The sequence below is a fragment of the Nelusetta ayraudi genome, unplaced genomic scaffold (assembly GCF_046127955.1).
Source record: "Nelusetta ayraudi isolate G7.1 ecotype Tasmania unplaced genomic scaffold, CSIRO-AGI_Nayr_v1 ptg000169l, whole genome shotgun sequence".
Classification (NCBI taxonomy): Eukaryota; Metazoa; Chordata; class Actinopteri; order Tetraodontiformes; family Monacanthidae; genus Nelusetta; species Nelusetta ayraudi.
The window spans coordinates 528,577-556,144 of record NW_027466219.1 but is presented as its reverse complement, the minus strand read 5'-3'; the positions used below and the strand labels follow the sequence as shown (position 1 = coordinate 556,144).

The following is a 27,568-nucleotide window of genomic DNA, read 5'->3' as shown; positions in this document are numbered from 1 at the left end:
AATAACATGGAAATACATTTCAGCCATTTTTATGACCCCGTTTACAAGGAGAGGACATTTTTTTGGAAACCGAGCGTGTTAAGAAAAGTATTTGAACAAAAAAAGAGATTACACGAAGCCATCTCCAAAAATATCTGCATGTACACGGAGACGCTGAAAAGTATTTCCGCCAGGCCTTATGTGGCGATGTGGTTTTACTCTCTGAAGGCGGAAGAAGAAAAAGACCTGGAGCCCAGTGTAGCAGCTTGCTAACATAGCATGGCGAAGACGGCTAAGAACACACGCAAAAAGACGGTGTGGATAGACGAAAAAGTTGAACTTCTGCTTCGAGTTACTTACTTACTATCTCTGCTATCTTTGCATCGTATCCACAAAGGGTTCTGGCGCTAATGATATGCAGGCTCAAAAACGCCCAGAATTGCGGCACCCGACGAGTCGGAAGCGCAAATTGCGCTCTAGTAACCCTGCCGCATTTTGCGACGTAGATCGTCAGATATTGGTGCAAATGTTTAATTTCCAACGGAATACTTCATTTTTTATCGCTGTCAAATAACATGTGCATTGGCTTTCTCCCCAAAGTCACGCCAAGAAAGAGACAGTGGCAAAAATCCCCACATCCTCGGGTCTCCGTCACCCTCTTAAAGAGGCAGTATAATGCCCCAGGTGATTGTTATTTGATGGCAAATGGGTCAAGATGAACTCTTTTGATAGTGAAGGTTGCCGACCACTGGTTTACACATAAAGCATAAAGGCAAAACCCCCCCCCAAAAAACCCAAAAAACAAAAACGTTATTTGCTGTGTTATTTTATTATAAATGTCAAAAAGGGTTTAGTGGCTCCCAGTGTGTTCTTTTCAGGGGGAAACGGCTCCAAATGGCTCTTTGAGTGCTAAAGGTTGCCGACCCCTGGTCTAGATAATCATCCACTTGGTTTAACCTATTCACACCGGTCAACGCCCAGGCCCCCAAACTCATATTCACAAATGCAAATTCGGCCTCACCCCCCCTGTGGACGTCGGCGTCTGCTTGGCAGGGGCGTGGCCTCGGAGAAAGGGGGGCGGGCACACGGAACACGCTGTTAAGTTTTCCAAAGAGCCAGGCACACACACACACATGCACACGCACACAAGAAGAGTGCTCTCGCCGCAAACAAGGAAGAAACCTTGGCTGGAAGGAACGAATCGCAGCCTTCACCCGTGATATCTCGAATCAAGCAGCCGGGAAACATTTTCTTTTGTTTTCTTTTTTATAAAAGCGATCACTATTCTTTAAAGGCAGCCTCCTGTACGTTTGGACGCCTCATCCACAATTGTTGGCTCAGGTGCGCCGGCGGTGGCGCCGCAGTGTGTCGCCGGAGAATATCCATCGGTGACTTTAATTCACTGATTATCGCCCCGGACTCTGCGGAGGAGCGCGCGAGAGAGAGAGAGAGAGAGGGGGAGAGGCGAGAGGCGGGAGGCTGACGATCGTCTCCGGGATTTCTGTGGGTGTGAAAGCCGGAGCTCTGCGTGCACTGCGATTTTATTCCCCTCTTTTTTTTTTTGTTGCACTCCCACATCAGTGAGTGGACGAGTAGGAGGGGAGGGCGAGAGGAAGAAAGAAGCAGCAGCAGCAGCAGCAGCAGCACAAGCAGCAGGACTTATCTCAGCCTCCGTCCGATCGTCTAGACTTACTTGGGTTTTTTTTCTCTCGCCCCCATTGCTTTGAGGGAGTCACGCCGGACTTTTCTTCCTTTATTTATTAAATTTTTTATTGTCTCCATCGAGAGTGAACCGCCTCCGCAGTCTCGGATGCGTAGTAAAAAGGGGGCTGTGGGTTGGGTCGCCCGGGCGCCTGGCATACGGCAAACCAGCAGCTAGGTGAGAGTGGAGCCGAGGGGAGCTCTTCTCTCCTCTCCTCTCCTCGCCTGCCCTTAATTGAAAATCGTCACCGTCGTCGTCATCGTCACTATTGTTATCAAGAGGATACCGGGGCGGACACCGGCTGTGGATCGGGACCCTCCAGACGAGGCGCCGGTGGCTCCACTGTATCGCCCAGACCCCTTCCGTCCTCTTCCGCATCACTGTTCTCGATTCAGGATTCAGCCTCGATCACGCTGCTGAAGAAGGAAACAAAAAAAAAAAAAAGAAAAAAAGGGAAGAAGCTCCCCATCCTGGCCGCAGACATCACCTCCCGCATCTGAAAGGGGGGAATTATTGGGGGAGTAAATCTGCCCCCGGATGACGCGCACAATGGCAACCGGTGCTTCACTCCTGCTCGCCTGCGCGCTGCTCGGTGAGTAAATCAGAGAAGGCTTCTCGGTTTGTAAAAAAGAAGGAAAAAAATGAATGAACGAGAGACTAATCGGAATTTCTAACAGTGTTTTTTTTGTGTGTGTGGGTGTGTGGGTAGGGGCGGTTACACGCGCTGCCTCTGTCACAGCACCTGTATGACACGATGGGGTTGTTAAGTTGCGAGCAAACCAGGAGTCAGGTGCAAGTCGACAACATCGATTGCAACGGCGGGCAACATGGGAGCAGCTGCTGGGCGCGCGCCTGCGTGCTGGTGTTGGTGTGTGTGTGTGTTGTGAACTAGGTTAATGTGATATTTGTCTTTAGCGACAGATTAACCCCTTATGCAGTCTGACCTCTGGTGTTCAAGGGCTGATTACTCAGACGCGAGGCCAGACAAGCTGCCTTTGTCTGTAATTTTGCGTGAGGACACCGGTGACACAAACACACATCATAGGAACACCTGGGTTACACACTCACACACAGTCACACACACAGACTCACCATTAACAAGCAAAAACCCCTCCGGGCAGGCGATGAAGTCATGCAGTGTCATAACAGCAACCGGCACAGGGTTTGGATTTACAGTAGGCTGGGGTGAGCGTGGGTTTAGTTTTTTGGCACCTTCTCCTGTAATTTTCATGTTTTCGTGAGTGTTTTTATTTCTATATTTATTTTGCCTGCTAACATTTGGCGACGAGTGACAGAACCGGTTCGCTGACAGTCGCACGTACCAAAAAAACGCAGTGCACCCTGCCTGGTGAAAGTGTCCCAAACAAACACCAGATGGCTTCTCTGTTCCTGGATGGGGAGGCCTGGCAGCGCTGCCGGGGGACAGAGGAGGAGGGAGGAGGGGGTGGAGGAAGGGGGTTGAGGGGGTGCCGGGAGTGGGAGTGCACCGCTGAGGGCCCCCCCCCCCGCTCCTCTGCCACCCTCCCTCCCAACCCCTGCTCGGCCAAGAGGATTACCAGTCTGCGCCCTGCTGCACTCTCAGCGGAGTTCACTTTCACCGGGATGGGAACGACTTTGACCGCCTCCACGCACGCACACACACACACACACACACACACATGGCCGTGCACACCCCGCCGCACGCCTCACATCCAGCGTGTGGGCTGGAAGAGCCAGAGTTTTTCACACATTACATAATCATGAGTCAAGGGAAAGCAGTTTGGACCGGTGACAAATTGGATCAGGTGTTGCGAAGACGAGAGGGGTTTTCATCTCATATTGTGTGGACGATTGGCACGAGTCACACCATTACTCAGGGTGCGTGTCGGTTTTTTTTCTCCTCTGCCTTCTCGTCTTTTTTTGGCAGCGCCGTTGATGATATTAGGCTGACTATTCTCCCGGGTGTCACGTCTTGAGAAAGAATCCCCCACTGAGCTGAATGAGATGATGGACAGGACGCGATACCAAGAAGAGCCTTTTTTTGTTTTGGCAAAATTGGCAGCGTAGGAGCATCAGAACGCCGTTGTTGTTGTTGTTGTTGTTGTAGTTGTTGTTTTTTGTGATCATAAAAAACGAGCTAAGCTCTCAGAGCGGATGATTGGCCAGCCAGCTTAGAGAATTTACAGAATACAGAACAGACTGCAAGGACCTATGATGTGTGAAGGGATATCTGAAAGATTTGAGAAAAAAAAGAACTATTCGGTGGATATAAGGATTCTTGAATTAATCATCTGCTGCCCGAGAAACTACTGTGGTGGGGAAAAAAAAACTTCAAAAGAGTGAAAAGTCCCCATTAAAAAGAGCCAAATTAAGTTTCTCAAAAGCAATCGCCGATGACATTTTTTTCTTTGTAGATTTGCAATATTTATAGACTTTCAGGGGAGAATGGGACGTACGACTTGAATGAGGTTGCAGGCGCAACTTTAAGCACTTAGGCTGGTACCCGGGCATCTGCCCTGCGTGCTCCGACGCCGTCACCGCGCCTCACCCCGCAGCCTGTTTACTGTCTCCGGCAGGAGTGTGCGCGTGCTTGTATTTTAATGACACATCAAAAAAACGTATGGAAACATCAGTTATTCATCTGCTTCCGAGCGTGAACACGACTGCTTTAATGTTAAATGAGCTCCCGTTGGCCTGCCCGAGCGCCGCGATCAGCTGTTTTCATCTCGCCACATGCGTGAAAACGCTGGCGCGCGCTCTCAGCCGGCGTCGGCTGCTCTGCGCGAGGGGATTACAGAGTTGGGGTTGGAAGGGGGGTGGAGGAGGGGGAGAATGAGAGCGGGCGAACGGCGCAAGATGGAGGCAATCAGTCATTGTTCAACCCAGCGGTGCCTCCGACACAATATTTTGGCTGGCAAATCTCATATCGCTGTTATTTATGCTGCTGAGTTTGCATCCAGGTATGAGGGATCGCGGGCTGCGTGCGTGTGTGTGTGTTTATTGTGTGTGTGTGTGTGTGTGTGTGCGCGCACTTATTGGATGTGCGGGGCCACGTTTATAAAATAAGCCCTTATAAAAAGAGTTGCCTGGAGGGATGAATGTTTATTAGCTTTACAAACAGGACGGTTTTTCTTTATTTATTATTTTGTTTACCAAAGTCGGGCTTTTTCTGCTCGGTTTGCAACTTTGTTTGCAGCTTTCTTTTCTTTTTTTTGACGTCGACCAGCCACGAGAGTTTGCAGGGAAGCGGGTGCCGGCCCTGACGTACCTGTGATGTCCTAGTTTGCGTAACTAGATTGAAGTGTAATTTGGCGAGGCCGGCTGGTTTAACTGTGAAATGCCTGAGTGGTTTCCATCTGCCGGGCTGACGAGATGGGAGGAGGAGGGGGGAGGGAGGAGGGAGGAGGGGGGAGGTGGGAGGCTGGGGGTTCAGCCCCTGCGCCGACCAGCCGTCACCACCGGCCCTGTTTTATCGGCCGGAACCGGGCTCACACCACCTCTGACTCGTAGGAAAAGAAATAACAGGGAGGAAAATCGAGAGCTTATGCCTGACAAGATGCACGTTCTGCCGCCACCTGCAGCCGTTGGCGCATTTGACGTGCGCCGGTGAGCTCGCCGACTCGGCAGGGGGCGGGCGCCCGGGCCCCCTTCTCCACCCTCGTCACACAATATTCACAGCCGTTATGAATGAATTTGCGCCGTCCTGTGTCAGATGGTGGGGCGAGGGGATAAATATTTCATAAGCCGGGGGCTGTGGGGCCCGTTTGGTGGGCGTGGCCTGTTATTCATAAGGAGCGTGGAAAGTCTTTCACTGCCCGCTTAGTCAGACAGTGCAAATGATTTTTTTTCTTATTTTCTGGGTTTCTTTGGTATTCACAGTCATGGCTATAAATGGTGATTAGATTGCTCCAAGTCCTGCCCTTGTCTTCTTCTTCTTCTTCTTCTTCTTCTTCTTCTTCTTCTTCTTCTTCTTCTTCTTCTTCTTCTTCTTCTTCTTCTTCTTCTTCTTCTTCTTCTTCTTCGGCCTGTTAAATTCAGGGGTGGCCACAGCCAATCATCTGCCTCCATCTAACCCCTCCGCTCCCCTGCATCCTCCTCCCTCACACCGACTGACTTTCACTACGTCCATAAATCTCCTCTTTCTCACTTCCTGCGGACCTACTGCCTGTCCTGCTGCTTCCAACCTCGACATCGTCCTGCTGATACGTTCACTCTCTCCCCCGCTGTACGTGACCAAAAACCATCTCGGCCCGCCTTTATCTCCGAAACATCTAACACGCGCCGTCCCTCTGATGTCCTCATTCCTGATCCAATCCATCCCAGTCGCTCCCAAAGAGAGGCTCAACATTTTAATCTCGGCTACCTCCAGCTCAGCCTCCTGTCTTTTTCCTCCAAATCCTGCCCTAATGCTTCGTCCTCTGGTGACGTTCTTGATGCCATTTGTGACGAGTGTTTTAAAGCTGGAGCAACACGGCCGCCCCGTTTCCCCGGCCCATTATGCTGCCGCTGATTGAGCGAGGAGAGAAGTTTGAAGTGGTCGCAGTGGCATCACCATTAAACTTGTGTAAAGCCGGCCCGGCTGTCTGTTTCTTCTTCTTCTGTGAGGAGTGGCGGAGTTGACGAGAGAGGGAGAAGTGCAAAACTTTGAGCGTTTTTTCGCTGTTTTTGTTCATTTTTTTCCATCTTTTTTTTTGATATATATGTGCGTTAGTTTTTCATTTATCAATTCGTGTTAGTTTTGTAAGTAGATCGTTTTTTTTTTGTGTTGGTGGTTGGGTGGAGGACCGGCGTAGCCGGTAGCCAGCAGCCAGCATGCCGGTAGCTGAAACGCCGGCTACCGAGTTCGAGCGTCTCACTCGCCGGCACGCCATCAAACTGGTGCCGGCAGTTGAGTGCTCGGTGGAACAGGCGGGTCTGGCCGTTGGAAAGGTGGTGGGATACAGCAGCGTTAAGTCTGCATCCCGAATGAATGGAGCGATCGTTATCTTCCTTGACGACACCGACAAGGTAAGCAAGGTGGTCGAGAGCGGTGTTGTGATCGGTGACACTTTCACTCCCGTTCTCCCCCTCGTGAGCCCCGCCAAGAAGGTACTGATCTCCAATGCTCCACCGTTCATTAAAAACGAGGCACTGGCCAAAGAGCTGTCGCGATTTGGCCAACTCGTTTCACCAATAAAAATGATGTCTTTAGGCTGCAAGTCACCGCAGCTCAAGCATGTTGTGTGTCACCGGAGACAGGTGTACATGGTGCTTAAAGACACGACAAGTGACTTAAACCTATCCTGTACGTTCAAAATCGACAACTTTCCGTACATGGTTTTTGTCACTACTGAACATATGAAGTGTTTTGGGTGCGGTGCCGAGGGGCACTTGGTTCGCTCCTGCCCGGAGCGGAAGGCATCCGCCTCAGGCGGGACCCCCCCTCCTGAGGCGGCGGTGGCGGCGGCCGAGGTGGCGTCGCCGCCCCTAGAGTCGGCGGGTCCGGCGGCACCGTTGGATACGGTGGCGGCCGGTCCGTCGGCTCCGGAAGACCCGGTGCCGGCGGGGTTGTCGGCTCAGTTCGACCCGGTGCCGTCGGTGATTGGGGTCCCCGAGGCGTCCCCAATATCTGTGCCTCCCCCTGATAAGGGGGACCCCCCCTTGTCACTTTATGGAATCGAAAAAAAGAAAACGAAGAAAGAAAAGAACAAAGCAACTGTAGACACCTTAGACATGTCTGAGTATGACGATGAAGCAATGTCCGATGATGATGATGAAATGTTGAAACTGTCACAAAAGAGAAAATTAACTGAACTCGTAAAAGAAAAAGCAAAAAATAGAAAGACAGCCACGAGTGTTGAGAGCGACTTTGTTTTAACTCAAGAAGACACCGATGCACCTTACTCGGTTGCACTGCTGAAAAAATTCCTTGAAGACACGAAAGGGGTGAGACAAACGTCAGTATGGGAGCACTTCTCGGACCTTAGGCGGTTCATCAACTCCGCCAAACCCCTCACGAGGAAGTTTGGAGAAGTGCTCACTGACCAGGAAGTATACAGACTCAGAAAGCACATAGGAAAGGCCAGAGAAGAGTTAAACAAGGGGGAAATTGATGTTTAATTTATTTTTATTGATCTTTGTGCCACCACTGGTGTGTTGTTTTACTGAGTTTTTATTTTTTTATCCATTCATGTGTGATTTTAACATGGGGAGTTTAAACATGAATGGAGCCCGGGCTGATTTTAAAAGAGCTGCTCTTTTTAAATTGATGGAGTTAAAAAGATTAAATGTATTGTTTCTTCAGGAGACACACAGCACTGACGATATTGTCAGTGACTGGAAGAGGGATTTTAAAGGGGAGGTGATTCTGAGCCATAATTCCAGTGCCAGCGGTGGGGTTGGGATTTTATTGGCTCAGAATTTTTTACCGGCTTCTTTTAGTGTTGAAAATATCATTCCAGGGTTTTTACTAAAGGTTATAGCTTTTTATGAAAATGTAAAATTAGTGTTTTTAAATGTCTATGCTCCAACCAGAGGGTTGGAGAGACTTACATTTTTAAAAAAGCTTGATGATGTTCTTAAAACCTGCCATGATGATTTTATGTTTTTAGGCGGCGATTTTAATTGCACTGAAGATCCCGCACTAGACAGGAATCATCCTGAGCCACACCCTGGGTCGTCTCACAGGCTCAGACAGCTCATCAAAGATCACGAGCTGTCTGACCTGTGGAGAGTTTTTAATCAAAACAGACGACGGTACACTTGGAGCCATACCAAAGAAAATTTTTTATCCCTTGCCAGACTTGATCGTTTTTACTGTTTTAATCACCTTTTAAATATTTTTAAAAGGTGTTTAATCCAGCCTGTTGGTTTTAGCGATCATTGTCTTGTGTCCTGTTCCATTTTTATTCAGAATATTCGTTTAAATAGTGCCTATTGGCATTTTAACACAGCTCTTTTAAATGACCAGGCTTTTAAAACTGCTTTTAAGTTTTTTTGGTTATCCCACAGAGAGAGCAGACCCAATTTCCCCACCATCCAACAATGGTGGGATTTTGGGAAAACTCAGACCCAACAACTTTGCCAGAGCTTCACTCGCTTTGCCACAGGTGAGTTAACCCGGACCGTAAGGGATCTGGAGAGACAGGTAGAGGAGTTACAGTCCTTAGCTGTTTCTACAGGAAATCGAGGGCATTTAGATTCCCTCAAGTCCAAACAATCGGCGTTAGCCAACCTGCTCGGGGTTTCTGCGCAGGGGGCGCTGGTCAGGTCGCGGTTTATGAACATCTCGCAGATGGATGCTCCCTCTCAGTTTTTCTTTGGGCTGGAGAAGAAAAATGGACAAAGGAAGATCATTCATTCTTTACGCGCGGGTAGCTGTTCCGAAATTTCGGATTCTTCTGGGATTAGGAAATATGCTGCCGGTTTCTACAGAGACCTCTATAAGAGCGAGTGGTCGAGTAATCCGGAGGCGCACAGCAACTTCCTCAGCGGTCTCCCTCAGGTGAGCCAGGAGCAAAGCCCCCAGTTGGCGGCTCCACTGACGCTCATGGAGCTGGAAGCCGCCCTGGGGAGCCTGCAGTGTGGAAAAGCTCCTGGCATTGACGGCCTTCCTGTGGACTTTTATAAGTCCTTCTGGCCGGTCATCGGACCAGACCTTCTCCTGACAATCAACGACAGCATCAAACAGGGAAAACTCCCAGTGAGCTGTAGGAGGGCCGTCATCACCTTACTGCCAAAGAAGGGAGACCTGCAGGACATCAGGAACTGGAGGCCGGTGTCCTTGCTGTGCACGGATTACAAAATCCTGTCCAAAGCTCTGGCCCTTAGGCTGCGAGAGGTGATGTCGTCCATCATCCACCCTGACCAGACCTACTGCGTGCCGGGCAGGCTCATAAGTGACAATGTCACTTTAATTCGGGATTTTTTGGACCTCTCCAGTTCATTGGCTCTTGAGACTGGTCTTATTTCCATAGACCAGGAAAAGGCTTTTGACAGGGTTGAACACCAGTACCTGTGGCAGACCATGGGTGCCTTTGGATTCAATCCTGACTTTATAGCCATGATCCGGGTGCTCTATTGTGGCATTGAGAGTGTTCTCAAGGTCAACGGTGGTCTGAGTGCCCCCTTCGACGTTCAGAGGGGGGTGAGGCAGGGCTGCTCTCTCTCAGGGATGCTGTACTCTCTGTCCATAGAGCCTCTACTCCACAAATTAAGGGAGAGTTTAAGTGGTGTGTGTCTCCCTCAGTGTTGCGTGTCTTTTAAACTGTCTGTGTACGCTGATGACTTGGTGGTTTTAATCAACTCGCAAAATGACATCAGTGTTTTAGAAAATCTTTTAACAGAGTTTGGTTTTATTTCTTCTTCACGTGTTAACTGGGGGAAGAGTGAGGCTCTTATGGTGGGAGAGGGGCTGAGGAGTAGGCTCAAGTTGCCCGGTGGGCTGCAGTGGAAGACTGGCGGTTTTAAATATCTGGGCATCTACTTGGGGGACGAGACCCACAACAGTAAGAACTGGGACAATGTGTTGGAGACGGTGAGGGGGAGGCTAGGACGGTGGAAGTGGCTGCTGCCTAAAATGTCCTACAGAGGCAGAACCCTCATCGTCAACAACTTGGTCTCGTCCTCCTTGTGGCACAGACTAATGGTTTTAGATCCTCCAGCCTCTCTCCTGGCAGAGATACAGCGGCTTTTAATTGATTTCTTTTGGGGGGGCAGGAAGCACTGGGTTCCACAGAGCATCCTTTTCCTCCCCAAAGAAGAGGGAGGACAGGGTTTGGTTCATCTGGCCAGCAGGGGCTCTGCCTTCAGACTCCAGTTTATTCAGAGGCTCCTGACTGGCCCCAAGGATGTTCTGTGGAGACCATTAGCCCGGTGCATCCTGCAGCGTTTTAATTTTTTGGGCCTGGATTTTAGTTTGTTTTTAATGGACACGACTCGCATGAGCACAGTTTCTCTGCCTTGTTTTTATCGGAGTGTTTTTAACGTTTGGAACCTCCTGAAGAAGCAGAGGGCGGAGCAGGCCGACTCTTTGTACTGGCTCTTGCAGGAACCGGTCCTTCAGGGAACCCTGCTGGACTACCCTAGCTGGGGGGGAGTGACTCTCTCCAAGGCCCTCCGAGCTGCAGGGGTCATGACGTTGGGCAAGGTGGTGGAGCTGACTGGTCCTGGATTGGAAGACCCCGCCCCATTGGCCTCTACGCTGGGACTAAAATCCCAAAGGGTTGTCAAGCAGCTGCTGGACCATTGGAGTAGAAGGCTGTCCGGTCATGAGCACTCCCTCCTCAGCTTGCATGACAGAGGTTCCCTGACCCCTGACCCAGAGGACAGCTTCCCCCATGTCGGCCTGCTCCCAGACTTGGACGACTGCAGCGGCCCTCTGCTGGAAGACTGTCCAGCAGTTCCCCTGGAGGTCGCGACGGGAAAAAAACTCTATCAAACAATGGTGAAAACTTTGCACAAACACAAATTAGATGGACGTTGGGATACGCCGTGGAGGAAATACTTGAACTATGGAAATAAGCCCGCGTGGATAACTCTCTACAAAGCCCCAGTGGCCAAAAAACATGGAGACATTCAGTGGCGCGTCCTCCACGGCGTCGTAGCCGTGAACGCTTTTATCAGCATGATGAACCCAGCGGTGGAGGACACCTGTCCCTTCTGCACAGAGAGAGAGACTGTTTTTCATTGTTTTTATCTGTGTGAGCGTCTGTCGTCCGTGTTTGGTTTTTTAGATAGAGTTTTTATCCAATGCCAGGAGGTTTTTAACAAACACTCTTTTATCTTTGGTTTTAACTACAGTCGCCAGAACAAGAGGAAAGGCCAGGTTTTAAACTTTGTTTTAAGCCAGGCTAAGTTGGGGGTGTGGTTGAGCCGTAAGAGAAAGATAGTTGATGGGGCAGAGGTCGACCCCTCTGTCATCTGCAAAAAACTCATCCAGTCCAGGCTGCGCATTGATTTTATGTTTTACAGGAGGGCAGGGGACTTGGGTTTTTTTTGTGACATGTGGACTTTTAACAGTGCATTGTGTGCAGTGACAGAGGGGGAACTATTTTTTAGCAACGTGCTTGTGTAAAAAAACAACAAGAAAATTATTTATTTATTTATTTATTTATTTATGTGTTTTGATTGATTGATTGGAAATGAGAGCGGCAAATAAATGTTATTTTTCAAAAATCAAAAAAATCTTCTTCTTCTTCTTCTTCTTCTTCTTCTTCTTCTTCTTCGGCCTGTTAAATTCAGGGGTGGCCACAGCCAATCATCTGCCTCCATCTAACCCCTCCGCTCCCCTGCATCCTCCTCCCTCACACCGACTGACTTTCACTACGTCCATAAATCTCCTCTTTCTCACTTCCTGCGGACCTACTGCCTGTCCTGCTGCTTCCAACCTCGACATCGTCCTGCTGATACGTTCACTCTCTCCCCCGCTGTACGTGACCAAAAACCATCTCGGCCCGCCTTTATCTCCGAAACATCTAACACGCGCCGTCCCTCTGATGTCCTCATTCCTGATCCAATCCATCCCAGTCGCTCCCAAAGAGAGGCTCAACATTTTAATCTCGGCTACCTCCAGCTCAGCCTCCTGTCTTTTTCCTCCAAATCCTGCCCTAATGCTTCGTCCTCTGGTGACGTTCTTGATGCCATTTGTGACGAGTGTTTTAAAGCTGGAGCAACACGGCCGCCCCGTTTCCCCGGCCCATTATGCTGCCGCTGATTGAGCGAGGAGAGAAGTTTGAAGTGGTCGCAGTGGCATCACCATTAAACTTGTGTAAAGCCGGCCCTCTGTAATTGGCTCAATCAAATGCTTGGAAAGTCCTTAAGAGCTCATTTCCATTTTAGAAACGAAACGTCTTGTTTTTTTTGTTTTTTTTCCCCCTCCTGAAATTTTGCCGCAGCGTCAGAAGGGCAGCACTCACAGGCACTTCTAGATCGGATTGTCTGAGCGTGCGTCTCTGTGACAATTGTTTGCACGTCTCTTCGCCACTGAAGGATCCTGTTTTGCATTTCAGACTTTGCCGACAAAGTGCTCTCATTTAAGGCCTTAGCACCAGCAACGCAAGATGCTCCACTGCTGCTCTACTTTGCTTTATTGCAACTTGAAATATGATTACTATAAGTCATTATGGTCACCACAGCATCTACGTTTCCTTATAATGGAATATCTCGTGTGCGAGGTGGGGCCTTTTGACTCTGATATGAATGATTTATGTCCGACTGGCTGCTCTCCACATAAGTGACAGCACTTATGACTAATCTGGGCCCTCTGTCTTCTCGAAATCTACTCATGAGACACAAAACCGCCTTATGGCGCTCGAGTTAAGCTACACAAATTTGGCAGTTGCAGATTTCTTGCAGATCATTTGTTGCCAGAAAATGTCTCAAAGTAAAACCTGTTTTAGTCTTTTTATACTCTTTTTGCATCCCAAAGTGAGCAATTGCCGTCATGTTTGTCTATGCCTTTATTTTCCCCACAAAAAATTAATGGAAAGTCTGGAAACTACCCAATCTTTAATTATATATACACAAAAAAAGTGAAACGTTTCCTGCATCCAAACCAAATTGCTGGTTCTTTCTTTGCCCAAATCTCCAAGCTGCCGGGCTGCTTTTGAGGCAGACTGTAATTCATCAGTCTGCACGTCAGTCTGTAATTTCGTGAGTAAAACTGGTGACAAAAAAATGAGCAAACCAGCCACCGGCTGATGGAGCTGTTGAAAACTTTTCAGTCAAGCCAATCCGAGATTGTAATCTGGAAAGTGATCTGCTACTGCTCATGATCATTGCTTTTCAACTGAATGACACAATGTATTTCTTCAGATGCAGAGGAACAGATGGTCTGTGCACAATGAGATGCATGTGTCACAGGGGGAAATTCCTACTCTCTGGACCCTGGACCCTTGGACTTTAAGAGGTCAACTCACAGGCATCTCAAACTCTGATAGGATTCCAACTTTGCAGTCCCACTCCCCGGTCCACACCCCGACTTTTGCAAAGTCAAGTCAGAATGACAGCTGGGAGCCCCCCACTCCCTGAATGACAGACATTTCAGACATTGTGTGTGGGGCCGGCCCAGACGCGCTCTTTTTACGCCTTGCATCTTGAGTCAGCTGTTACAACACGGCGAATGCCTCACATGTGTTCGTGGGCCTCAGCTGACACAGGAAGAGAGTGCTGTCTAGACGGGAGGGCCAATTGCTATGGATCGCTGTCTCGCTGTTTGCGCAGCTAATGTAAAACTATGTGCTCTAAATATATATAGAGAAAGAGAGACGAAGAAAGAGAGAGGAGAAGACAGGCAGTGTAAAAGTTTGAGTGCGTTTTTGTTCCCCATCCCAACTTTTCTACGTCATTATGTTTTCCTGCTGTCTACCACACGAAAACGCAGAACAGAGGAGCTACTTTGCGCTGCGCGGGTGAAACACGGGCTTGTGCAGCTGTCTGCTCGCGGTGTTGTTTGCTCCGCGCTTGTTTGTATCGTAAGCACCCGACCCACATCTTTGTGTAAACCCACGACAAGGCGCCTTTTGAGCCTCTGTTTTTTTTTTCTTGCCTCTTGTTCGTATCACAACGTCGTCGCCTCCACTGACAAGAAAGCAGACGGTGGAACGGCAGAAGCATCGACGCTGTCGGCTTGGGTCGATGAAGGAAGGGGGAAAGCGAACCGCTCGGCCGAAGAGGACAATTTGGCAATTGGACGTCCAATTGAGGGTGAATCTAAGGATGAAAGATTTCCTCTTCCCGTTAATCGGGGACCGTGGACGGAGCTTGCGATTTTGACAGGGCGACCCCCTGGCGTAGGCTACAGGTGAAAACGTGGCGGTTGAGTCGAGTTTCTGCTCGTGCACGTTGGCGTGCACATTGCTAAGCGCAGTGCCTGTGGCCTGCTGGCCCCAACAGGGCAGCAAGTAATTGCACTGTATTACAGGCTTCACAGTGTGCTCCAAAAACTCTCACCCGGCCACCACTGCAGTTCTACAACAACCTCACTGCCCTCTGCTATCAGCCCTCTCTCTCGCTCTCTCTCTGTCTCTCTCTCTCTCTCTCTCTCTCTCTCTCTCTCTCTGTTCCTCTCTCTGTCTGTCTCTCTGTCTCTCCCTCTCTCTCTCTCTGTTCCTCTCTCTCTCTGTCCCTCTCTCTCTCTCTCTTTGAAATCGGAAAAAACACATCCCCATTAAATAACTGTTCCAAGTGGGCTTCCGGCAAAAGGGTGGAGAAAAAAAAAAAGCGACCGAGACTTCCTGGTTCTTTGTCGTAGCGGAGGTAGTTTGTCGTGGTTAATTAAAGTTAACTCTAGCGCTTTTGTTTGCGTTGAGACGAAGCCTCCCTCGTGACCCAGATCCCAGCCGTTATCTTCTCCTCCCCGGTTCACACGGGGCTGTGAGTGACTGGTGGGGATTTGAGCGAAATTCTGCAGGCAGGGCTTCCCGTCCGCCGCGGTTGAATCGCGGAAGTGGCTGGAGCCATGGCGCAGGCAGCATCTGCTCAGCGTCTGGCTTTGTCTCCTCGACGGCGGCGGCAGCAGCAGCAGCACCTCCGGTTAACTGTCAGGACTCACCCACATCACAGCCTGCAGCCGGGGCGGCACGCCGCTGCCTGCGCATCTCGTCACGCCGCGAGATCCTATCTCGCGTTTTATGATAACGACTTTGACAACAAGCCCGTGGCCATTCAGCGTGTAAACCCCTTTAAGTGTTCTTTGAGGGTTGATTTTTTTTTTTTTATCTTCCTGCGAGTATCTCTGCCAGGGCTCAGTCAAACAGCACTCCAGCTGCTACCTCCGCCTCCTCTTTCTCCTCCAGTGAATAGCCCATGACCTCCCTCCCCCACTCTTTCTTCTCCCCCAAACAATGCCGAGCCCGGCCCACCTCTTCTTCTTCAAAGAGGGCTAATAACAGCCTGCCCTCCAGTGTGATCCCAACCAGATATTTAAATCTTAGTTACCGTGTTGGTAGGAAGAGTTTAATGGCCATCTGTACCACAGACTGTTTAAGGTGTTCTTCAGCGTCTCTTACACGGCTCAGTTCGCCTTGATTTTCTCTCGACTGCCTTGTATTGGCAATGATGATGACTAGTCGGCCAGTGAGAGTTCCACTTCACTCCCCCCTCTGCACACACACACACACACACACACACAGGCAGGAGCTGCTGTCCTTCACTCCATCCACACCACCCTACCCCCTGCGAGATCCTCCAGTCGAGTAGATCCCATGCTGGTGCAATACACACCAGGCCTTGTCGCTATGGAGACCGTTCCCCCCACTTGCCCGTCGCTGATACACATTTAGTGGCACGTGCACAACTTGACTCGAGGTGGCTGTGCACCATAAATGTCAGCCGTGCCGCCTCCTGTATGTGTTTTCTTTCGCAAACCTTCACCACGGTCGAGACCAGCGCCACTTTATGTTTTTGTGCGTGTATTTTTCGACCGTGCAACCAGAGGCGCACGTGTGTGTGTGTATGTGTGTCTGTTTATGTTGATTGCCTATGCATGAATGCATGAATTTCTAAAGCCCGTGTCTTTGGCTGCCTGAAAGGCAAAGAGACTAACAATGGCAAAATAAGTCTGTTTGAAGTAGGCTAATTAATAGTTAATTAGTTTCCCTTCCAATCGACAGTGTAATGCGGAAATGCGGGAACTGATAGCAAGCTGTCAGTCACACAAAAACTAACCACTGTACATAAAGCAGATGCAGCTTGGCAGGCTTAATTGTGCGCGGGCACAAGATGGATAATGAAGGAAGATATCTGAGTGTTTTTTATAGCCCCTCGTTCTAAGACAACAATTAACAGTCAGACAATCAAACATTCAGGCGACTGCAGTGTAACTGCCGCTGATGACAGGATGTTATGATGAGTTCTTTTGCATAATCTATGCGTGAAATATTCCAGGCAGGAGTATGTGTGTGTGTGTGTGTGTATGTGTGTGGTGTTTGAAAAAAGGCTGCGATGGTTAGGGCTGGGGGGGTTGGGTGGATGAGGGGGAGCAGGTGTCCTACAGAGTTAATGGATTTGAGCAAAGAGTGGATGGCTCTTAATGAAAACCTGTGTGTGTGAAAGAGAGAATGTGCGCGCGCGTGCACGTCTGCCATTTTCAAAATTTTATCTTGCTCTTTTTTTTATTGACCAGTGACACTTTTGTCAGATATGAAATATCTTCTTCAATAATGATTTCAAAATAAGAGTGCTAACGATAAAGCCACTTCTTTTTGACTTACCCAAACGCTTGAACAAGGCTTTACAAATGACCTTGCCACGCCTTCCATTCATTTGACATAGTATCCTTCTGTCACACTGTAAATGATTAACAGTGACTGATAGACTGGGGCAGTTATTAGACTGGGTCACACACTATACTGTATCTAGGGCACAGAAAAGGCTAAATTAGAACCCTGGAACCTTTTTTATACTCTGCTGCTTGCACTTGATGTGTTTAGTTGTTGTTTGGAGAAATATTGTGCGTTAGAAATCTGTGATCCATCATTCATTTAAGTTCATGAGTAGATAGATATTTAAGGGAAATGACAAAGGGCACAATATCCTTCCTGTTTTTATTATCATTTTATGAGTTGTGGTTGATGGATTACAAACATTATGACCAGGACATTGGGTACCTTGGAAACATAGTCTTGCATTTGTGTCTAGTAAGGTATGCCATTAAGTCCTTTCATGTTGTTTTTGTCTTATTTTTTATCCCCTATATGCTATGCTACACTTTTAATGCATTCGTTTTTGCCTTTTTTATTCTCTCCTCCTCCTCCTCAGCATTTGCAAATATCTTCCCTAAACACGATGAACAGCACGTGGGAATGTTGCAAAAATTGTGATTTTCCACTGTGGGAATGTCCTTGTGCTTTGTGTAGGGCTGAGTTCAGGCTGCATTTCCGCTTAATGACAATGCAGTCCTTCTCTGGGAAAGTTCCAATCCTTCTCTCAACTTAATGTAGAGGGATGAAGCCATAAAGCAGCTCCAGATAAGCGGTGACCTGATATAAAAAGGGTTTGTTTGGGTTTTTTGGGTCTGGAATCGCTGATTGGAGCCTTCAAATGGAATTATTCTGATGGAATCGTTACGTTAATGGCTCAGAGCAGGATCCTTGCTTGCTGATTGTGTTTTACATAATGATGATCACACAGGACGAAACAATCAAACTCGAAAAGCTATTTTCTATTGTGGTCAAACAGGAAGAGGCAGAGGCAGCTGAGGGTGTAGGAGGAAGAATGGAGAGGCAGCTGTTCGAGCAGAGGAGTAGAGATAATGATCTCCCGCATGCTGTTGACACTATCTAGTCCCTCCAGAAAAACGTGACTACGCGATCCCATAATTCAACTCGAAATCAGTATAATATGCAGAGGGCCACATTTTTCCGATGACGCCGGAGTTTTGCCGCAAAAATTTTGCATTTTTGTTGCAAAAAGCCACATAAATCTTTGCGGAAAGTTGGAAAATGTTGCATGTTTACTTCACCTGGGGGCAGTCATTTTCCCCCTGGCCTGGGAACGTTATGAAGTGATGTGAAACGTCAACAGAAGTGGAGAAACTAGAAAAGCTGGCAAAACCGTCAGCTAACCCTAGCGATGAATGCTAAATAAAAGTCTTGGAAAAAATGGAAGGAATGACTATCGACAGACGGCGCCAGCAGCAGAAACTGATGGGAGAAAATATGAATCAGCTTGCATATAAAAACAAATCAAACATCCCCGCAAGGCAACCGACTAAAAACCAGCCGTTATTTGCAATACACTGCACCCTTGCAGACTGACACAGAAATATGAATTCACCCCCCCCAACAACCATCCAAGGCTTCTGGCGTGGTCTGGCCAGCTGTTACGAGCTGCGGTGCAGGTAGGGTCATGACTGTTTGCAGCCCAGGGAGCCATAAATTCTGACAACTAGAACTGTGAGAGCTGAGGACGGCGTGACCCAGGTGGGGCTCGGCGCACGTGTTCCAGAGCAGAGCTCAAGACCTGCAGTAGCGTCATAAAAAAAGGAGGTTTGTGTAGGGTCACGGGCCACACACCAGAGCTTGAAAATCCCAATCGCTGCTCCTGTCACGCCTACGTGTGCCATCGGTAAGAAGAGCGTGGCATAAAATGACGGGAAGCAGGAGATAATAATTACCATCCTGGCTTCTTCCAAGACCAACAAAGTCATTTCTTGGCTGCCTGAGGACTTATTAGCGCTGTTGAAATGCAAGGCAAACACGGAGGAATCCCGTCGGAAGCCGAGAAGCAGCGCGGCATAATCCTTCGCAGGCAGATGTCGTTAACGTTGACCCGCGTACAATATCCTTTTCTTCCCGTCTGGGGGTCTGCGTGCGAATCTGTGGCAAGGTTACCGTTCGTATTTTGCCGTCAACGCAGACGTGAAAGCCGTGTCGTGGACGAGGAGCTGAATAGTATTTCTCAAAAGTAGGTTTAGCCGAGCTAAGACTTGCACCGCTCGGCTCTCTGGGGCCCCCTTCCAGAGCTGGTGGTAGTCTTGACCGTCTCTTCAACCTGCATGAACCTGCAACCACTCTTTTTTTTTTTTTCCCCCTCCCGTTTCTGACTTCGCCTGCTTGGAAAGTATGATGAAAAGTCTGCTTCGGGGACGGCAACAACACTGTCCTCATCTTGTAATTCTTACCAGTGTCCCGCCGACAACCGCGTAGATGTTTTTTTTTACTCGAGCCACGCAAAGACGATATGACCGCCTCATCCTCCCACTCCACCAGCTCCTGCGCTCTCTTGTTCTTCTCCGAGATCAGAGACGACTGGATGCAAGGGGCAGTTGTTGCAGCTTTGTGTCAGCTGTTAAAGAGGGCTGCTGGGCTTTCCAACAGGCTGCCTTTTTTTTTCTTCCCCCTCTCAACATCGGACACTCACCACGAGTGTCACACCTGTTTTGCCGCTGACAGCGCTTGAAGAGAAACGCCCCCCCCCGCTTCGAGTTGTCATCTTTCACTGCGTTGAAGGCGAAGATGCAGCCTTCGTCACACGCCCAGCTGCTCCTGGGAGGTCTTCAGGGGACGGGAGTTGTCAGAAGGTTTTTCGAAGCTGGCTGGAGGGTCAGAGGTTGCTAATGACAGCGCGGCCACGCCGGCATTTCCGACATTCTGACTCAGATGATGATTATCGCCATGGGAAGGACAAAGCGCGTGTCTGTGTGCGAGCGCGGCATGAGAATGTGGCCTGAATTGCAATATTTTAATGGCGCCCGGAGCTCATAAGAGATCCAAGAATCCGAGAGAAAAGCTGCGGCGGGAGAAAGATTGGGGATCCTCGTCACTCCATTACATGGTTTACACGAGGGTGCCGCGCACAGTTTACCCAGCCAACAGCCGAGGATAATGCGAGTTTGTTATGCTATCGCTTGCATCGGCAGAGGCACAAATGAACCTGTGTCAAATTGGGATGAGGGATGGGTGCGGGGGGAAAAATAGAAGAGAAATTGTCACCCGGCGTGCCGCGGCGTCGCCGTCGCACGCGCAGGTCGACGCTCGCTCTCTAACGGCGCGCTCATCCCCGTCTCTCCAAATGCTAACGTTTCCCGTGCATGAAAATGTTCCTCTCTGTTTTTTTATGCCGCTTTCATCCCCCCCCCCCCCACCTCCAGTTTCCCCTCATTGTGGAATCTCTCTGTCTGCCTTGCACTCATGCTCTCTCCGGTAATGATGTTAACAGGGTCAAACGCTTTCAGGGGCCTAGAGGGAGAAAGACTCTTAGCGATTTTGGAGTATGGTTGGCTGAGAAGTGCAATGAAGAAAATACTCTTATGCGCCTTGTCTTGCTCCGCCGTTTACTTCCTTCTGTCGCGCAGACCGTACAGCGTAGGCATAAGTTAGCGGATGCGATCGTGTATTCACTTAGTTCGACGCCTTTTTGCTGGTGTTCCGCACCCTCGGGGCAGCCGTCGTCGGCTCTTTAGTTTCCTCGCGCTCCCCCTTTTTTCCTCTGCGCGATGTGATCCTCTCCTCTTCGTAAACCTCGGAGTGTGGCTCATCACAAGATTTCTGATGTTCTTAGCCGAGTCCAAACCTCCCTCAGGGACGTGGGACATGGAGCAAGTCCATTTCATGTCTTGCATGTTCATAATTAGTTAATAATTCACAGGCTGGCGCAACGATGCTCGCGGAGCTCCACCCTGAAAGTTTGGGAGGGAAAGGAATGAAGTTTAGGGGCGAGGACATTCATATTCACTGGCAAAGGTTGGCACTGATAATAAAAAGGCCTTGTAGAAAGGCTCTGCAGTGCAGCAGTTGGGTCAACCTGCTGCAGTATCTTGTTGTTGCTGGCATAACTCTGGTAACCTTCATCCCCCTGAAGCTTGAAACAAATTCATCCTGCTGCCTCGGAGCTCCTCAAATTGAAAAATATTCCTTGCCAACCTCCCAGCGACGTCATTTCAGGATTTTAGAGCTCGGTTCCTTTTTTATCTCGCAGCTATTTGAAGGACTTTAAGGTTTAAACTTCAGGATCACATTGGGGTTGGGAAACAATTTGAGCCGCTGTTAGCAGCGTGCTTTGACTTCCATCATCCTCTGTTGCTTTGGCTGCTCGCTGAGGATCATCTGCACATTTTTTTTTTTTTTGATAGCATCCCCTGAGCGTTATTTACATTTGACGGATGAGGATTATTTCGCGGGAGAGACGTACCGTACTTCTGTGGTACCCACAGGCAATGTGAGTCGCAGCCTTATCTTTTTATAATCCAGCCTTAAATGAAGGATTGATGGTGGCATTAAATACCAATTCGGTGCAATGAAATACTTGAAATATGAGGTGCCGGCACCGTATGCAAGTGCGTTTTCTGCTCGCCCTCGTCTTGAGGTTTGTTCCTGGATGCGGTAGGAGCCGAAGAGGAGCGAAGTCCAGCTATGTCACGGCTCCGATCTCCAAATTAACACGTCTCCGCAGCGCCGCGAAACTTGTCATATTACTTCCACCCCGCGGTGCTATTATTTCACACCTTTCCAGGTGCATAATTATCCTGTGACACGGAGGAGTGACGATGTGACGAGTAGGCACAAATGCTACTGGCCTCTCCGCCGTTTCCACTGAGAATAAGACACTGGCCATAAATGATTGGATTAGTGTTTAACCCCCCCTCCTCCACTTAGCATAATCCTCTTTGCAGCTTTGCATGTTTGTGTGTGCGCGCGTGTCTGCGTGTGTGTGCGTGCGTGCATTTATGTGTGTGTGTGGGTGGGTGGGTGGGTGCGCTTCAGCCTCCGTTTCCTTCCTGACTCTCAGCAAGGTCAGTTTGGGAAGCCGGTCCGAGGTCCTTCGTCAGCGCCTGACGCATGTTTCCTTGTGGTCAGTCAACGAACTTGAGTGGATGGAAGAAAATAAAGCAACCCTCAGCCAAGATGAGAGATGAGACACGGTAGATGGATGGTGGAGGGACTGAAGGCGTCGGGTGTAGCAACACACCCGTGGCGGAGATGGAAATAAGCATTAATAATAGAAAATCTCTCGCCCGGTTTGCGAAACACGGGCGGCCGGCGATCGAAGCGGCGCAGCCAGAGGTGAGGAAGAGGGGGAGGCGAAGTGGTGGGTGGGTAGAGGGGTTGGTTCGGGGGATTACTGCTGAAGGTTGGCGGAATGCGGCGATCGGTGGAAGGTCTGCGGGGTTTGGTTTGTCATTGTCAGCCTTTCTAAACAGCCCGCAGAGTGATGGGCACTTTGAAGTTCCACAGAGCTGCTTAAATCCCGCCTGAAAGGACGCAGAGAACCGCGAGGCAGGGAGAAGAGACAGGGGAAAATACAGAGGAGGGAGTCGGGATGTGGAGGAGGGAGATGGGGGGGGGGGGGCAGGGGCAGGACGAAGCCCAAGGATTGATGACGGGAGGGAAAGGAAGCCGGGGTAATCACAACTGAGGAGGCATCTTGTTTCAGGAGGATGACAGGAGTCTGGCGAGCTGCGAGCGCACCCAGCGCAGCGGGAGGACTTTTCTTTTCTCGCTCATGCGCATGAGTCATGTGTTTCCAGCAGACGAGAGGCCGAAACGCAAGATGGGTGGCGATTGCGGCGTCGTAGCTCCGACCCGATCCGACCAAAATGTGGGCAGACGTGGCGTCGCCGGATGAGCCAAACAAACAGGAAACCGAGGCCGGAGTCAGCGTGACTGGCTGATTTCTACCTAATGCACATCAACCCCCGCCAGTGCTACAATCAGATTCGATCATCTCAGTTTATGATAAAACACAACTGCGGTCAGAGATTTTAAGCTTTGACATTTCCATCCGGCGATATCGGACTCTCGGATCGATGGGAGAGATAGTTTCGAAACAACAATGTATTTCTTTTTCCCCTCCTCGCGGCTCGGCGAGCTCGGACAACTGAGGACAGCAGCAGTCGCACTCTGGTGTGGAACGTACACACCTGGCGGAGGTGGTCTTGACTCAATTACCTTCAAACCCCGGAGAGGTTCGTCGGTAATGAGGACCCAACCGGCTCGGCAACCGCAGCGAGTGGCCTCGATATGTGCTGCCTGGCAACAGGCGGCCAAAAGATTGCTTGTCAGTAGAGACAATACGGCCTCGCACCTTTTATGTATCGCTGTCTTCAGGCTGCGACGCTCCTTCCCGCCCTCTCTTATTTGTTTTGGTTCAAACTTTACAGTGCGTGTCCTGTCCTGACGCCTGGGAAATGTTGTCACCGGCTCCCAAATGTCAGCGAGGCATTTCACCTCCTCCTCTCGGCCGTGCCCAGTTTAACTCCACACTCATTTGAATGTCGTCCTTGTTGTCACGACGGCGTCCCTCGACGCAAAGCAGGACCGGCGAGCGTGACGCATTCGCCGTTTGGATGTGGGACAAAGTCCGCACGGGGGGGGGGGGCTGCGCTCCGGCCCCGCTCTGCAATCGTGCGGCGCGATCGCCCGAACCACCCAGGAGACGTGTGTGAATTTATTTGGAACTAATCGCCCGTCTCGCCCTCACACCTGCTGCATCCCAGTTTAATGGCTCAGAATGAGACACGGCTCGGCTTACCGATTGGGTCCACAGCACGCACCGCACAGGCTTCCTGTAACTGTTATTACAGTAGCCACAACAAGGCTCGGCCGGTGGGGATGGGGGGGGGGGGGTCTCTGTGTACCACGTCCGGACTGTATATTCTGTTGCAGCATTCTGTAGCTCTTCTTGCAGGCCTGTTTTATGTCTCTGCGATCCCGCTAAAGTCTGGATCATCCATCAGGTGCTTCGGCTAAAAGCAAAGCCATCATTGACCAGTAAACTTTGTAAATCACAGAGTACGCGCAGAGAAGCCAGAGGGGGAAAGCATTTCTTAGAAATATGTCATGTAGTTTGGTTTCATAAAATAAGTTGTCAAGGGAAGCAGTGAGGTCGTGTTCTGGACTCCGGTCAGTGGGGCTGCGCTGGCATTAAATATTAACTTTTACATGCTGTCAGAGGTTTATTGACCACAGTAGAGACTGTTTTTTTTAAACTATCAACCAAAGTTCTAAAAATTTCGATCACATTGGTTTAAATGTACGAGAACGGACTAATAGCATTTTATAGCCACCAACAGACTTTTCTGAACCATATAGTCGTTAATTCATTGTGGACATGAATGCAAAAGGTTAAAAAGAGATTTTGAGACACAGCCAAGCGGTTGCTTTGGCACAGCAGCATGTTTATGTTGAAAAGGTTTCAACAGTTTAAGCTACAGCTGCTGCTCAAGATTCTCGGCAAGCTGCAAATGGCTCCGCAGCAACTTCCTGTGTCTGAAGAGGAGGTCGTGTTTCTTCTTGCCGCTAAAGAAAGTGTTTTTAGGGGATATTAAGTGGTCTGCTTATTTATTCAATTATTTAGTTCTATGTTCATGCAGCACTGCAAATCACACTCCCAACTAATTTGCTTGTTTCTTGTTACGGCTAATATTATTATTTGTGTTTCAGAAAAAAAAAATATCAGAAGACGCGTTAAATTATTCAGGGGGACTGAATTAATAAACTGTAAGCCGGGTGAAAGAGACACATTGCAGAATTAGGAGAGGCAAGTGGGTGAAGTAAATTAGGACGTTTTTGTGAAGCAGATGATTTGGGAAAATTAAGTCTCGTCAAAAGTCCCCGGCGCTCTGCGGGGAGATTTTGTGATGGAGGGGCGGCTGCCCTGGGTGGCAGAGGTGGTGCAAGCAAGATAAATCCCCCCCCCCCCAGAGTCCAGACACTGTTGGCGGTGATGCCGGCAGCCGCTAAAATGTCTCTACTACTGAGAGCCGAGGCCGAAAGGATAAGGCTGATGGAGCGGTGCAGGCTGGGCGGAGACGGGGAGGGGAAGGGGATGGTGGCAAAGCTGCGTGGAAAAGGCAAAAAAAAAGAGAAGAAAAACCAGAAAACTCAAGGAAGGAGGAGGTGTGTTTAAAAATGGAGCGCGGCGAGATGACAGGGCTAATAATGAAGGTGTAGCACGGCGCTGTGAGGCCAACCGGTGGGAACAGCCGATATCTCATTTGACAGGCGGTGACAGCGGAGATTTTTGGGATGAGCGTCAGGACAGGGCTAACTGACGGGGTGGCGCGAGAAATAATTCTCCCCACCCCCACCCCCCCACCCACCCACCAGATAATTTTCTCTCTGATTAACTTCCTCTTAATGTTGCTGTTTTAACAGAAGCTCATTTTTGCAGTCCTAGTCACTCAGGAGGGAGACGGTTCCCCCACTGACTTTCTATTCTGTTGTAGCCAAATTGCTATGGAGCTAAATAGCTCGATGAAAGAGGGAAATCACTCGCCTGATTTCAGGAGCTGGCGAGAACGTCGGACAGAAAGCAGCAACAAAATAACAATGAATATTTTGTCTCTATGAGCTGCTTTCAGTGGCCCGGAGGCCAAGAGTGTCAAGATTCTCATCCATTGATCTTCTTTACTAACAGTTTTCAGTAAACATTAATAAATCACCTCAGTATTTGAGACCTTTCAGGTAATTCAATAAGGCATTCGAGAAATTTTTAGCAGAAGAAAAACATTGTGTTTTCTAAAATAAACCCCCAGAGGAAGAGAGAAAAAAAACGGTCCCTGAGGGACCCGGAGCCAGACTTCTTTTCACAGCTTTCCACGCTGACACGAATACATCAAACTACGTGACCCCGCACAGCATTTCTGGCTTTTACCACGCTGCGTCACACTGGGTGCTGTGAACGGTGCGCCAAGCTGTTCCAATCTCCTGCATTCAGGGTGACGGCGGGTTGAAACCAACATCCCGCCGATTGGAAATCCAAGCGGCTCACGTCCAACGCTCACAGGAATCGTTTGTCCCATCAGAAATGAAACGCCACAAAACTGGCTTGTTAAATAAACCCCGCCCTTGGATATGTCCTGCCCCGCTTCTTCTATTTTCTTTCCCCCCCGATGGCAATTTGCCGTTCTGAGGGACTGTTAGTGACTTTATTATCACCCACAGCTGTTTATTACACAACGACCGCTGCGATGATCCGAATTTTTTTTAGCCACTCGACACGGCCTCCTCCACTTTCACCTGTTACTCACTCGCTCAACATTTTATTCTCATTTCATTGTGTTTGTGTTTCCGTGTGAATGTCGTGTGTTCCCTCATGTGCCGGAGCTGGATTCACCTTTTGTGTGAATGTACTGTAGCACGAAATGAGCTAATCTTAAGTGTGTGCACGATAGAGCTCGCTGTCAGGATGGACTGGACTGGGAAGACACAGGCGAAGTGCACACACAGTAGCGCACATTGTGCGGTTCCCCATGCATATAGTTTGCAGGGGGGGAATTTTCTAATATGGATTACAACAAAAGGGACCGTGTGAGCGTTGTAATAAGCGGAAGTGGCTATGAGAGGATGTTCGAAGTTAAAAAGCCGTTGTCGTGAATTATTAATGCCGCCGATTGTGCCCACAGACACGGCATCTTAAAGACTCTCACTGTCTCTCTCTCACTCCCACACACACTCACACTCACACTGGAGTGTGCGCACACAAACACAGCTGCAAACTCAGCTCGCATGTGTGGACGGGAAACGGCAAAGTTGTCGCCCTGTCCGGATTTGGGGTGGGGGTTGGGGTTGCGTGGAAGAGCTCCGTCGTCTCCGGCGAGAGCTCCGTTTCGAGTTCTGTTCCGATTTGTGCGAGCACGCGATGGATTGAAGGCACGACTCGCACGTCACCGCCGCCTAAATATAGGCAACAAAAGTATCACAAAGAACAGCGAGAGCGTTCGGCGGGCGCTCGTCGCTAAAGTCAGCTTTTTCGCTCCTCCTCGACGCGCCGCCACACTCCTCACGGCTCGGTGAACCGCTTCCATCTATTGTTCTAAAACAGACTACAGGACAATAAATAGTTATTATTTATTCATCACAGAGATGCTCTTTGTTCAGATATTGGCGTTTGAAAGGTTCCAAAAATGGACGTGAGAGAAAGTGAAGAAATAGCCGCGTGGAGGCCGTGTCCAAGACGCATTGTTTTCATGCTAACCAGCTAGCTAGCCATGTCCCGTAAAACAAAACTGTATAACACAAACCTCCTCCCCACCAGCTACCATCCCAAAGATCAAGAGTCCTAATCAGAATTGCTTTTCCTCTAGCTTATGTTTTCTGCCTCGGCTCCTTGTTGGGCCCGTGAGCACCAAGGTCGCGATCCGAGTCGACCCAAGTCAGCAGAGTGCCACGAGCCGTGCTAATTGAGCTAACAGCCAGAGCCTGAGCCGCAAACTGGAGCCCTAGACATCTACAGCTGTCGCATTGTCACAGCCGTAATCGCTCAGTCGCTCTGATATCGTGTTTTTTTTTTTTTTTTTTTTTTTTTTTTTTTTGTGAGCACTTTGTTCAGGTGTGATAAAAAGAATTCAGCTGTTCAACCAACACGATTATCCGTCCATCCGTACATCCACATCCTGGCAAGCGCTACGCTCCCCGCTAACTTTTTTTTTTTTTTTTTTTGCCAGCTTACGCTCACTGATCGCCTCGGCTCCCATTTGGCCGCCGC

General features: G+C 49.4%; 1 protein-coding gene across 1 annotated transcript in view; it reads left to right on the top strand.

Moving 5' to 3' along the window:
• Positions 1 to 1,097: 1,097 nt before the first annotated feature.
• igsf3 (immunoglobulin superfamily, member 3) overlaps positions 1,098 to 27,568 on the top strand; it is an 86,638-nt gene continuing 60,167 nt past the window's right edge. Inside the window, exon 1 of the mRNA XM_076014600.1 lies at positions 1,098 to 2,273. Coding sequence (XP_075870715.1) covers positions 2,219 to 2,273 — 55 coding nt within the window. The 5' untranslated portion in view covers positions 1,098 to 2,218. The remainder of the gene's footprint in view (positions 2,274 to 27,568) is intronic.